At 40.4% G+C, this 14,230-nt stretch overlaps 1 protein-coding gene across 1 annotated transcript; it reads left to right on the forward strand.

The window, feature by feature from the left end:
• Positions 1-2,007: 2,007 nt before the first annotated feature.
• col8a1a (collagen, type VIII, alpha 1a) lies at positions 2,008-12,585 on the forward strand. The gene is made up of 3 exons (XM_042426783.1): positions 2,008-2,067; positions 9,691-9,994; positions 10,301-12,585. Exons 1-3 carry the CDS (start codon positions 2,008-2,010, stop codon positions 12,241-12,243), a joined length of 2,307 nt encoding a protein of 768 aa, XP_042282717.1. The 3' UTR covers positions 12,244-12,585.
• The last annotated feature ends 1,645 nt before the right edge of the window (positions 12,586-14,230 follow it).

Below are 14,230 nucleotides of genomic sequence, written 5' to 3' on the forward strand. Positions count from 1 at the left end.
TTAAGTATAATTTTGAGGTACTTGTACTTTATTTGAGTATTTCTCTTTGATGCTACTTTATACTTCCACTCCACTACATTTCAGAGGGAAATATTGTACTTTCTACTCCACTACATTTATCTGACAGCTTTTCAGATGAAGATTTGACACAATTGATAATATAACAAGCTTTTAAAATACAACACATTGTTAAAGATTCCAACCTGTTTCCAACCTTTTTGGCTTTTGACATCTTACAAAAAGCAGTGTGTAGTCAGGGTCACATTTCAGATGTCTATGAGTTGTTAACAGCTCCACCAAATAGTGATTTTTCCCTCTAAATTTCTCACATGGTTTAATTTCAATAAATGTTCAAATGATCCAATATTTCAGCAAAAATCAAAGATTAGAGAAAAAGTCCCAAAACTGAAAACAGATTTGTGTATCAGAACTTTGTTTTGTCTTCTTTCCTCTCCCATTAATCATCTCACGACCCCTGAGATTTATCTGGTGACCCTTTGGAGGGGCCCGACCCCTGGGTTGGGAACCACTGGACTAAACTAGCTAGCTGTATATACAGTAGTTGAAACTAGCTCCACCTCCAGCAGCTAGAACAGTAACATGCTGCTCTAACACTGATGCTTCAGTATTAATAATCTAATGATGTCATATATAATAATATATCAGTCAGAGGGACCAAAGCACTACTTTTACTGCAATACTTTAACTACATTGTGCTGTTAATACTAATGTAGTTTTACTTAAGTAGGATTTTTGATGCAGGACTTTTACTTGTAATGGAGTATTTTTACATTGCTGTATTGGTACTTTTACTTAAGCAAAGGATCTGAGTACTTCTGCCACCACTGCCTCTGAGTATGCATACATACTGTATTTCTGCACACGCTTGTTTGTATTATTTATTTTAGTCTGTTTGGCCTGTAAATGTTTAAGAGTTTTTTCCCCAGGTGTGTGCCAGGACAGGTGAACTTAAACAGCCAGTCCAGTGTGTCTCATACACAAGAATAATGAATTACTCTGCTATTTACTGCTTTCACAGTACACACTACATCACAACATTATAATGAGGGGAAAATTCCATCTGTATCATTGTCATCCATCTATAAATTAGCATTGGCATAACTTTTCAGGAGGTTATATTTACTCTCACTCTATACCTCCCTCCTTTTCTTTCCTCCTCTCTCTCTCTCTCCCACCCACCCACCCGAGTGGCTCCACCCTACAGCAGATATAAGCTGTGTCCACAAGGTGTGCATCTGTTATGAGCACATATCCCAGGGTTCCCTCTGTGTGGTTGTCTGTCTGCCTGCTATTCTTTCTGTGGGTCTGTCTTCAGTGATTATTTCCCCATAAACGGCCACTCACAAAGGTAAGCACTGTACTATTCTCACTATATCCACTTGATTTTAATCTCTATTAGCAGTTTACTTGTGTGATTTTTACTGCTTATATACATAGTACAGCTGAAAGTTATCTCACAGCATGTTGTTTTATTGTCTATCAAGAACTGCTTGTGCACTCCGTTAGCTCAGTGTCCAGTGTTGTTCCACTACATACATATACATCCTTTAAAAAGTTGTGTTTGAACTGGATGAATTGTTGATCACAGACTCACTGCAACACACAAAATAACTTTTTTTTTTTAATTCAACGTGACTGTCAATATACACTCTCATGTATAATGTACATTTTAGTCCAAAATCAGTTGTTTGTTTTTTTCTGAGGGACGGAATTTAAGTGATTTAGTTTTGGGCAGCCGTGGCATCTCATAGGCCTCGTACATATGGTTTTTAGCTATGGCATCATTTCTGCACATCATCATCCTGCAGAGAAGCAGGCAGAACAGAACATCTTCCCAGCTATAGAGTGGCGTTTTTAGGCTGCTATCTGAACGGTATCCCTAGTTAAGCTGCTTTCTCTGGGGCTCCAGAGAGCTGAAGTCTGTGCTACATCCCTCTATGAGAGAATGCCTGTGCTGAAAGCAAATACACATTCAAATGTGTGTGCATGCAGAAAGCTGAAGCCAAACTGTCAGATGTATGTGATGGGGGCAAGAGCAGCAGTTTGGTGAGAAGAGACTGCAGAGCAAACACCGTCTCTGGCTCTGAGCAGCTCTGCCTCTCTGGCCTGATTTGCTTTGTAATGCTCTTTCTCTGAAGTTGCTCGTCAATTCGGTGCCTTATCAGTCACAGCAGCAATTAAATGATTTACTACTATATTACAATATTAAATCTTCATGATCTGGATATAGTCAGGAGCACTACTCCTGATCAGATATTCAGGACGGGTGCACAAACTGAGCAATGGATCTGAAGTTTCAAAAGTCGAGCCTGAGGGATGACATATTTTTGTTTCAAGCTTTTTGAAGCTGAAATACGGTGTTTTGTGAGTTTTCAGAAAATCCACACAGTTCTGCCTCACAGATTGATTCCTTATACAGAGACCACAATTCTTAAGTTGCGTTAGTTTGAGTGAAAACAATGTAATGGAAATGATTTAGATTTTCATTTCGGTGCTGTGGGATTAGCTGTGGATATGTGGCTTCACCAAAGAGCTTCTAGTCACCTCAGGAAAATCATATTAAATGTTTTCTTGATTCTCATGTTATCAGTGCTTTGTTAGGATGAAGATCAGGTCTTTTTTTTGTCTTCTTTCATTACTGATACGTAGTTTTGTCTTTGCTCGACTCTGGTGGACTGATTTGTGTGCGTGATGTTCAGGGACCTACAGTGAAATACACATCATATTGTGTGCAAATAGAATCTATTACACGAGGTTCTAAAAGCTTTTACTGTAATATTCCTCACTTTCCTTTTTCCTAATTTTCTACTGATAACAAAATCCTCCTCTGTTCATGCGCACAGTTTATTTCTCTCTCCCTCCACCTTTTGTCTACCTAGCTTTGCACTGCATCATAGTACAAAATCAATGTATTAACCAAGTGTGTGAAAAGTGCTACAGAAGACGAGACCCTCAAATATAGCTGGTCCTGTGCACAAATACATTCAACATCTTACCCTCCTGTATACATTATTCAGCAAACGTCAGGAATGCCTAGAGGACAAAAGGACAAAAGGACCCTATGAAAACCAAGAATGATGGTTGGGTAAAGCAGAGGGGAGGAGGTAAACACTTTGGTCATTTAGCTGCACAGCTGTGGCAGGGTACGTGTGTGTATATGTGTTTGTGTGTGTGTGTGTGCGGAGTAGCTGTATTCCCCTGGTTTGTTTGAACGAGGACATTTGCAGCGTGACTTGAAGAGGTGTTAATTTTACGAGGTGTGCTTTGTGATAAAAGCTGCGTTTAGGGAGCCGAGGAGCTGCAAATGTTTTTCCCTTTCACTGAGAAACCACAACGTCAGTAGAGTTACCAAGATTGAGTGCAAGGGTACTGCTGGCTTAAGTATAAATTTGTTAATGGTTTGCGGTGCAGGGGAGGAAGGCAGAGTGGTTTGCCAAACATGTTCAGTGGGATTTAAACACTAGCTTTTGGTCAGACTGCCTGTTTTTTATCCAGAGGGACAAAGTAAAATCTAATTTGGGTGAGTAAGTGAATATTTTAGGTTCTAGATGCTTTTTTTACACACACAACCATGCCGCGCAAGCAAGGTAAATACACATGCACGTGTGCTCACATAGGAGCACTTTACACACCAACAGATCCACGTGATCAATACCATTTGACCTCCCGTATCTCATCAGTGTTTGACTTTTTCTGTAGTTCCTTTCCTTGGTCTGTTTGCAAGGTAGTTTAGTCTTGCCCCCTAACCTCCATGGCAGTCGGCAAGGTCACTGAGTGGCTTCAGGTCACTGAACCGGGATGTTTCCAAAGGGAGAGAAAGGGCAGCGAGGGCAAGCACACAGACGGAGACATAGAGGAGATAAATGAGAGTGAAGATGGTGCCAAACAGACGTTGCTCTGTTCACACAGAGACAAAGGGAGATGGTGAGAAGAAAGCTGTCTGTATCTGACAGAAGAGAGAGTATAGACAGATGTGTCTAGAGGAATGGGGATAGTCTACGCAGAACTAATATTTCTATCTTATTCTAATGCTTGGGAGGAGAGATTAACAAGTGCTTTCGAGGAAGAACGTTGCACACTGACTCCTCAGTCTGTCAGCTGACCTCATTTTCATCTGTCACTGTGTGCGTAGGAGTTGGTGTATGCTTTTATGACAATATAAAACCAGGTGTGTTTCCATAAGTGAGGAATCAGCCAACTGCCACTCTCATTTATTATCTTTAACTCTTCTCTATTTCCTGTCCTACATTGTTAGGTGCAAAGGAATTAATAACATTTACATGAATTACATTGTGCAGAGCTTCATATTTTTGACACTAGCAATATGATTGCAGCCTGCCTTCCTTTCTTACTCCAAAATAATATCTCATCCTACATTACAGAAATAAATTAAAATATTTATTAAATTTCTCCTAAATCCAAATATGACTCTTGAAACTAACCAAATGCTCCAGAGATCAGTGTTACACAGACCTGTAGTATGTTTGGAGTTATACAGTATCTCCACAATATAATAATTACACCCTTATTACTATGTTTAATGATAGCACTAATAAGCATCATATCATATGCAGAAAATAAGTCATTCCCAAGCAAACAAACTTGCCTCAATAACTTTCAGTTTTCTCTTTTAAAAAATATTTTAAATTTGAAACTTTTTTGCAGTGAATAATTTTAAAAATCATGTTTGAGGCTGCCTAATGAAAATATCTGTGTTTAGTGTTCCCTCACTATCTCCTTCCAGCATGTAATGGTAAATCAGAAGTATTAAGGAAGCTGGTGTTCATTACAACATACTGTAGTTTTGATAGCCTTATTCTTTCTTTACACATTTGTTCAGGAGGGTTGCACAGCTGCTGCGGTTTTAATGAGATTCTGGTGATCGAAGCTTATATAAACCTCAGTGGCCAACACCTCAACTTCCGCAGGGTGAAGGAAAAGTCAGCAAAAAACAACAGCTTATAGACATATGATGCCCATGAGTCCTTTCTCACGTTGCACACCTGATGGACAATTTACTGTGTTTCGTTTATGTAAAATGTCAAAAAGATGGACATCTGGAAGTAGTCGGGAAACAGAGGCACACGCACATACACACACACACACACACACACACACACACACACACACACATACACACACACATACACACACACATACACACACATATACACATACATAGTAGACTACTTTGCTTATTTTTGAGACTGTCTGGGCCAAGCAGGACATGCTGAGAGCTTAGTGGTGTATGACCAGCCACACATGATTCTGGCAGCAGATGTAGCCGCATGTCCCCCTGGGCTAATTTATTATATATTTAATTTCAGTGACAGAACTCACTCAAGGTAATGAGATGTGGCAGGTGTGAAAAGTAGTGCATTTCATTTTATAACCATATATTTCTTTTTTTTTTTTTAGGATTTTCTTTATATACTGACTGATTTATAAGAATATAAGAATATATTACTGAATATTCTACACATATGGTAGCATCCATAACCTGAGCAAATTTGCAATTGTTGCCCCTAAATGGGCTTGGGGAAAAAAATCATATACAGTGCAATAAAAGAATACATACAATACACAAGTAATAGGACTTTTTCTATTGGACAATTTTCATCATTTTGACTTTCCATAGGAAAAGTGTTACTAATTGATATCACAATACTAGGACCCTGAATGTGAAGCATTATTTTTATTATTTACATCTGTGCTAAACTGGTAAACTCCTACTGTGACATGTCAAAATGATTTTAGAATTATTTTTTTTTTAATACATGTACCATTCATTCAGAGAAAGTCATCTGATCACCCATGAATACATGCCTGATCATTTTTTAAAAACAGCTTCAACTTGGTGTTAAAATGGCCCCAGCTGTGATCTATAATTGCACAAATAAATGTCCATTGTTCTTTTTTCTACAATCTCCTCTGTATGTGTGCATGTGTGTCTCATAAGCAAACCAGTATGGAAACATGTGTGAAGTGCGTGACACACTGATGACATCTGCCTGGCATGAAAATGTAAAACACGGTTGCTGTTTCAGTTTAGTCACTGTTACAAACCACTGCTTGTCAGAAAGTCATCATGTGGAGTTAAATTGATTTTGCACCAGTGTGTGGAAAAATTAAACTGTAAATCCTACAAACGTGAGAAACTACTCACAACACGCTGCTCACGCCATGTCTGCACACAGCTGTGGCACGTTTACTCTATAAGTGACTTCATGTCTGCCATCTGTGTGGATACAGATAGAGGGAAGACACTGGCGCTTAAAAATAAATTGAACAGGTGTAACAAGCTTCTTTGCAGTCACTTTGTTGGAACTACAGCCTTCTTTTTTTGTTTTCTCTAATAACAAGTTAAGATGTGGAAATTGCTGGTTAATGTTTATGTCAGAGTCTGAAAGTGACCCTACTGTATGAATAAGTCACTTGGGAGGTAACACTTATGTTGAATAATGTGTTAGAGAAAAGCACACCAGGTAAAGACAGAAGGTGTTTCCATCACTATGTGATCACCATGACGACGTTATGGTGTTGCTATGTGACACTGAACAGACCCTCGTTGTTCGGTCCTTCTGATCTGTAGTCGCAAGTTTTTTGTCAGAATATTTCCACCCCTTTAAAAACACACACACGTACTGACACTGAGCTGGGACCTTCCTACAAGCTAGTGAAACTGTCACATTTATTTACTTAAACCTTTTTATGTATGTATACACGGTCATGTTTGGGCACACACTTACATTATGTATCATTATGTATCATGTGTTATTTCTAATGTGTTGGATATTACTGAGGACCCTGTTGTCTCTTTGCTTTTCTGAAATCACTAAGAAAGCTTATTTATAAACTATCATACCATTACATTATTATGTCATTTACATTTTCTGTTAAATAACAAGTTTTAGGCTGGCCAGAGAAAACATGGTCAACATTGCTTTTGTCATCTCATCTCAACTGTTTGGTGATTTTGTTAGGAAAGTGTATTTGTCAAAAGTGCACTGGATGCAGGCTTCCCTCAGTGCCATTATTACTAATATTTTTGTAATAATTGAAGCATACCTAATGATAAGCTATTCCCTGCTACCATGAATATGGACCAAAGCGGCAATATTTCACACACATAAATTTTGTGTTTTGATAAAGCTGTGAATAAAATAAAAATTTGAATTATCATATTACCATTGTATTGCCATTATCCCAGTAATGACAAAAATGAGATGTTGTTCATAATTAAATCAAAATTGTTCAGCTGTATGATCTGACTGTCTTGTTATAGTACTTCTTCTGTTATAATAATGAAAGTGTCTGTGTTCGGCATGCCAGTAGATAGTTGGTGAACATTTACACCTTCCTCACGAAACCTCAAAACACTCATAGGCTCTGTGACACTTTTGCTGGATTTCTGGACTCTGAGTGTTTGTTGGCAAAAGTGTGTCTGAATATTTTGCCCTGACAAATGTCTCAGGATCAATGCACCTCTTTCTTCTAACGCTCACCACCCAACTCTTAGAGGTCTTTCATTTGTTTCCTGCTTGCAGTATACATGCAAGTATATGTGTCACCCTCTGTAAAGAACTATTGATGCTCTTTGTTGGTACAGAGAAATTAATTTTAAAAATTACTATACTGATGATAAAGCATTTTAACTAATGTAAAGTGTCTTTGAGTACCCTGAAAAGCACTCTATAAATAAAATGTGTTATTATTATTAACCATCCATTTGCTAATTTATTTAGTTAGATGTTATCTGAATGTGTCTTCCATAACTGAAACATCTTCAAGGCTTGTCTTGCCTCTGTATATTTCTATTATCACTCTATCTCTATTAGCTTGTATTGGCCTCCATAGCATGGAAATCTAAACTAATCCTCACACATAGAATGGGAAACGCTTGATGCTCAGTTTAGCCTGTGACACACCTCACAGTTAGAGAACAGTGTAATACTCGTCCATTCCCTCCACTTATAAATTGTCTTTAGATCTCACAGCTTCACATTGTTGATGAGGATACTGGGAACAGTGGGCAAACATAAATTCCATCTCTCATTGGGAAAACTCAGTGACATTATTCTGGGCTCTTTGGCATGTCTGACTTTTGCCACCATAGAAACTGGGTTAGCTTCCTTCAAAGGCCAGCTCTCATCAGGGGAGACAGTGGCATGGTCATGTCAAAATCACCAGTCCACTGAGAAAAGGTCAAAGATCTAAAGAGCCGGTGATGGAGTGGACAGTAAGGATATGGTTTGGGATTTGAATTAGAAAAACCTCACATGAGTTGGCTATAATAAAAATGGGAGTGATCGTGTGTTGAACCTGGGTGGAGAGTGTGGCAGGGGATGAGTAGACTGACACTGAGATGGAAATATCAGTTGTAAAGAATGACAGAATAACAGAAGTAAACCACTCAGAGGAGCAGCTGAGGGCCTTATTCAATAACTGTGGAGCCAAAGAAAACCCCTTCACCTTGCAGAAAGCTTAGGGGATAAATAATGGGTGTAAGGCATATAGTCTGAACTGCACAGCTGGACCGTAACTCTGTTTGCTCAAAAATGTACTTGTTCAGCCAGACATCTGAATGCAGGCCAAACAGAGAAAAAAGACATCAAGCAGGCATCGTCACATCAACGGGTTCTTCCTCACTGGTGTTTAGCTGAGAGGACAAGCACTGTTTTGAGGTTTGAGGGGGGAAGTGTGTTGTTTGTACTTCTGACAAGCACTTGTAGGAGGCTGATATTTCTTATTACTTCTGTGCACCTTCTAGTCTCATCATCTCACTTGACTTTTAATGATGATTTTCATTGTCTGTCTGAATACATTGCAGTAATGCAGATAAAAAGAAAAAAAAATAGTGTCAGGCCATTAATATATATTCTTGCATATTCTCCATTCTCCTGTCATGCATTCAGGCCATGTAAATCCTATACATCATGTATGATACATTATCCGTAGACAATTACGACTAAATTATTACACCCTGTAATAATATATACATCAGCATAATGGCACCTTTGTGTTGTCATTTAGGTGGTAGGTAATTGTGGCAGTGGTATTTAAACAGTTGTCCCAAAGGCATCACATTTTTTCTGCTCAAAATTTGTTTTCTAAAAATTCTTGCAGGGGAAGTTTCAGCCCAACAAATTGACATCAGTATAAATTTAATATTCTGTCTGGTATTTACTGTGGCTCCCTCTTGTGGACAACTGTACTAACTACAGTTCATCCATGCTTAGCCTGTGAGTGCTTAGTTTGTGGTACAGATGTCTACTTTAATCAAATGTAAATGGTATACACTTAAAGGACCTATTTACTCCTTTAATTTGATCTATTTTGATGCACCAATACCGAAGTTGAGCAAAGAAATAGCCCAATGATCCCTGACATCTATGACAATATTACATAGTTGACATGCTGCAAGCACACATTCTAAGTGCAACTGAAAAACCAGTCCACCTTGGCATTGTGTAGTTCCAAGGTAAATGCAGCAGAGGGAGACAGAGTGTGGCCTCCTTTTGTCTGCACTTTGCAAATGAGGCCATACACTAGACTCACACTTGAAGACATTAATGATATTTCAAGAAATCTTAGATTGATACTACACCAATGTTTGATCTAAAAGGAAAAGGATCTTAATACATATTTTCTCCTCTACCTTCTGTACAGGCCTTGGCCATGCCTCCCCTCCCTGCCCCCCTCTTCCGGACACTGCTACAGCTTGTAGTTCTTACTTATGTGAGTGGTGGGGCATACTATGGACACAAGCAACACCCTCAGCCATACCAGCCCATGCAGCACCTCCAACACATGGGCGTGGCCAAAGAAGGCTTTCCCCAGCAACAGTACCATGGCAAAGAGGTGCCCTATATGCAGTATCCCCACTACAGGAAGGAGCTACCCCAGATGCCCATGCTCAAGGGCAAAGAAAATGCTCGTAAAGGTATCAGCTATAATGGTGGACAAGACAAAGGTGAGAAAGTCAACATTTTAAACAAACAGTAACCAACAAATTTCTAAAACATATACATTTAGATTTTGTTTTAGAATGTGAAATGACCTGCTGAAGCATGACAAGCACATGTCATTGCTTATATTGTTTCTTCAAGTGTCAGAAAAGAAATATTTATGGGTAAGTGTTTTTACACCCAACTGTATGTCGATTGTGTGCGTGTGTGTGTGTGTGTGTGTGTGTGTGTGTGTGTGTGTGGCAACCAAACTACCACATTTTGCTCATGTATTTTCAAATTCATCAGTTCTGGTTGCTCATTTCTCACAGGTCAGACAGTCCCCAGTGGTGCTGAGGGTATTCCTCAAGGAGGGCAAGGCCCAGCTGGGCCACCTGGACCTGAGGGACCTGCAGGACCTGCAGGACCACCTGGACCTCCAGGAAATGGACAGCCAGGACCAGCAGGGAGATCAGGACCTCCCGGTCCACCAGGAGAGCCTGGAGTAGGTAAACCAGGTTTGCCAGGACTACCAGGCAAACCAGGGGGAAATGGTGAGGTTGGACCACAAGGAGAAATGGGCCCAAGGGGTGAAGAAGGGCCAGCTGGACAGCCAGGGCCTCAGGGTCCACCAGGACCACCTGGGCTACCAGGAATAGGTAAACCAGGTGTACAAGGATTGCCAGGCCAACCAGGACCCAAAGGAGAGCCAGGTCACAAAGGTCTGCCAGGACTACCAGGATTACCGGGACCCAAAGGAGACAAAGGAATGGGCCAGCCGGGACAACCTGGTCACAAAGGGCTTCCAGGGCCCCCAGGACCTGCTGGCCCAAGAGGGCTGCCTGGTTTTGGAAAACCTGGGTTGAATGGGATGCCAGGCCCACAAGGACCACCAGGAGAGAAAGGTCATCCTGGAGAAAAGGGACCAGCTGGGCTACCTGGTGAAGGAGGAGAGCCTGGCCCACCAGGTCTACCTGGCCAAGGAAAACCAGGTCAAAATGGCCTGCCAGGACAGCCTGGATTACCAGGTGGGAAAGGTCATCCAGGACCACCAGGCTTGCCAGGAAAGCCAGGACTGCCTGGATTTGGTAAACCAGGACTCCCAGGACCAAAAGGTGATAAAGGTATGGGTGGGCCACCTGGACCTCCAGGACTGAAAGGAGATAAGGGCCATGGAGGACTACCTGGTATGCTTGGACCCCCTGGACCAAATGGTCCTCCAGGTCCTCCAGGCCCTATGGGACCACCAGGAGGTTTAGGTGCACCTGGTCCAAAAGGGGACTGTGGAGAGGGAGGACCTAAAGGGCTTGATGGAGCCCAGGGTGAAAGTGGTCCCCCTGGGATACCTGGTAAGGATGGTCTGCCTGGGGAACGTGGAGAGCCAGGTCCAAGAGGTCCACCAGGACCGAGTGGTCCGAAAGGAGACGGTGGGCATAAAGGTCTACCTGGTCCCCCTGGTCCTCCTGGAATTCCTGGGCCGAAAGGACTCAGTGGATTACCTGGTGAAGTGGGACCCCAGGGTCCTAAAGGAATCCCTGGAATGGATGGTGCAGCAGGACCAATTGGGCCTCCTGGTCTTCCTGGGCCAAAAGGAGATAGCGGCCAACCTGGTCCACCAGGCATCACAGGAGAGGGGAGTCCAGGTCTTCCTGGTCCCATAGGACCCCAAGGGAAAGAAGGTCCATCAGGACCCACTGGACAACGTGGTCAGCCTGGCCCTCCTGGACCACCAGGCCCACCTGGATTACCTGGTCTGTCTCCTGACATGGCTGGAGTGCTCTCTGAGATGGGCCCTGGACTAGATGGTGTTAAAGCTGGTGGTTATGGTAAGAAGAAGTATGGAGGCACTGGGGCAGAAGTCATGGGTGCTAGTGGGTTGGAAATGCCGGCATTCACAGCTATAGCAACAACCCCCTTTCCACCTGTGGACACTCCAGTAGTATTTGACAAGCTCTTGTACAATGGTCGCCAAAACTACAACCCCCAAACAGGAATTTTCACTTGTGACATGCCTGGCATTTATTACTTTGCCTACCACATTCATTGCAAAGGAGGTAATGTGTGGGTGGCTTTGATGAGGAACAATGAGCCAGTGATGTATACATACGATGAATACAAAAAGAGTTTCCTAGATCAAGCATCAGGGAGCGCAGTATTACCTTTACAACCTGGGGACACTGTGTATATTCAGCTGCCCTCAGATCAGGCCGCAGGACTTTATGCTGGGCAGTATGTGCACTCCTCCTTTTCTGGGTATTTGTTATATCCGATGTAAGTCCGGCTTTAGTCTGAGCGGAGCACAAATGGGAGCACGGTTTTCTGTGATATAAAACATGATTATTGTCTTTTCATTTTAAAGTCAACAATCTGTTAATCTTGTCAGTAAAGATGAGAGGCCAGGATAAAATATCTCAAGGGAAATCTGAAGTGTGATGTTCTGTATATACAGCAGCTTTAATACTGTAGAGCCATATAGCCCTGTGCAATTTGTTACAGCTCTGAAGATGTAAAAGAATGTGTGAAAAGGCATTCAAAGAACACCTCAAATATTACTTACTTTCATTAGTCAAAAAACATAAGAGTGCAATTTGTAATTACAGTATGTATCAACACATGAAGGGAAAATGAGAGAAAACAAACAGTATAATTCCAGTTACACTATTGCAACAGTGTCCCTGCTCCTCATTTCAAAACTGGCAGCTACCCCATGTGGCAAATAATGTGAAACACAACAGAAAACATGAAGACATATTCACTTTGGTAGGAAATTTATATTTTTTCATGCATACCTTTGTGTAAATACAGTTTTTGTATTGATTGATAATGGCAAGAATGTAAAATAGGAATGACGGTTCATTGAAGGTTGGTATTGTTGTAGTTCGTAGGTGTTTTAGAAGAAAGAATTTTCCGGTTGTGTAGCCTTAATTTTTATACAATCTTGGTTGAATGGATTATTTCTGATTCTCATGAATTCCTAGTGGATTACCTAAATTAGAAATAAATAAGTATTTATCTTTTTACCAGTATTGTGTCAATTATATCACACATGAACAATATTCCAAATGAACAATGTCTAAACTATTATAAGAATTTCAATTAAATGTTATACACTTTCAGTATTGTACCATAAAACTCATAAGGCTGCATTTGTTTTAGCTTCCTCAATAAATGTAGCAGTTTTTCAGGGAAAGTTAGGTAGGGATGAATCAATTTTTTAAATCCAGTGTGGGCACAACTTCAATTACATCTACAAAATGGAAGGATATGAAAGTAAATTTGAAAGTGTGTGATGGCACTACATGTACCAGTTATTAGTGTTTCACTGTTAATGGACGTAGGATGGTGTACATTTGGGCAGTGACTACATAAAATTACAATTAAAAGATTAAAATTAGATAATGACACACATGAAATATTACCTTAGCAAATGTGTTGCTGACTGACAATTTCTCCCATGAGTAAGCTTCAAAGAGTAAGAATGTTACGTTAATTTTGTCTTAATGCTTGCTTAGGCCTGCTCTCAATAGCTATGATGCTGCAGGGGATTTTTAACACATGTAGTGGGAACAATGGGCAAATCAGCTGTACAGGTTTATGGGTGTAATAGTGCTGTAAAGAAACTTGTTTATTTAAAATCACAGAGGTCAAACAACCACATCATTTGGCCCAGAATTGTGAAAACCACTCTTTACACTACATTAAACACTACACCACAGTATATGAAAAAGCGTACAGCATTTCTCTGTGACTAAATAAACTGTACTATACAAATATAACTCACACGTGGTAAATGTCAGAAAGCACAGACCCTGCCTGTGAATATGTACAGATGAACAGTTCTACTACAATATAATACTCAACAGGTACTATGCAGTGTTCAAGTCCATCCTGCTGTTGGAAGAAAAGTCAAACAAATCTCTAAAGATTCGATCCAATAACTTTGCATTTGACTTTTATTTCAAAACACATCAAAACCATTTCAGAGGTAAATTGTTACCTGATGTATTCTTACTTACTGTATGCTGATTATATTCTGTTACTGTTTTGTAAGCCAAGATTTTGAATTAGAATCATATGTTACATTTTTACTTGTAATGGCAGTTTCACAGTAACCTGGGTCTGTTTCATTAGGATGTCTCACTGGCAGATTTGCGGAGAATATAAACTAAATTTGCCTTTAAAATGGATCAAAAACAATGGAGTCTAAGTGAGTACTTAGTGAATATTGCAGCAATTCATACAACAATTATGTCAATAATTTA

Source organism: Thunnus maccoyii, chromosome 11 (assembly GCF_910596095.1).
Source record: "Thunnus maccoyii chromosome 11, fThuMac1.1, whole genome shotgun sequence".
Taxonomy (NCBI): Eukaryota; Metazoa; Chordata; class Actinopteri; order Scombriformes; family Scombridae; genus Thunnus; species Thunnus maccoyii.

Coding starts and splice junctions, on each gene's coding strand:
- col8a1a (XM_042426783.1), top strand. CDS start 2,008: ATGCAGAAAGCTGAAGCCAAACTGTCAGATGTATGTGATGGGGGCAAG. Junction 2,068..9,690: donor GGGGCAAGAGCAGCAGTTTG/GTGAGAAGAGAC, acceptor CCTTCTGTACAG/GCCTTGGCCATGCCTCCCCT. Junction 9,995..10,300: donor TAATGGTGGACAAGACAAAG/GTGAGAAAGTCA, acceptor CATTTCTCACAG/GTCAGACAGTCCCCAGTGGT.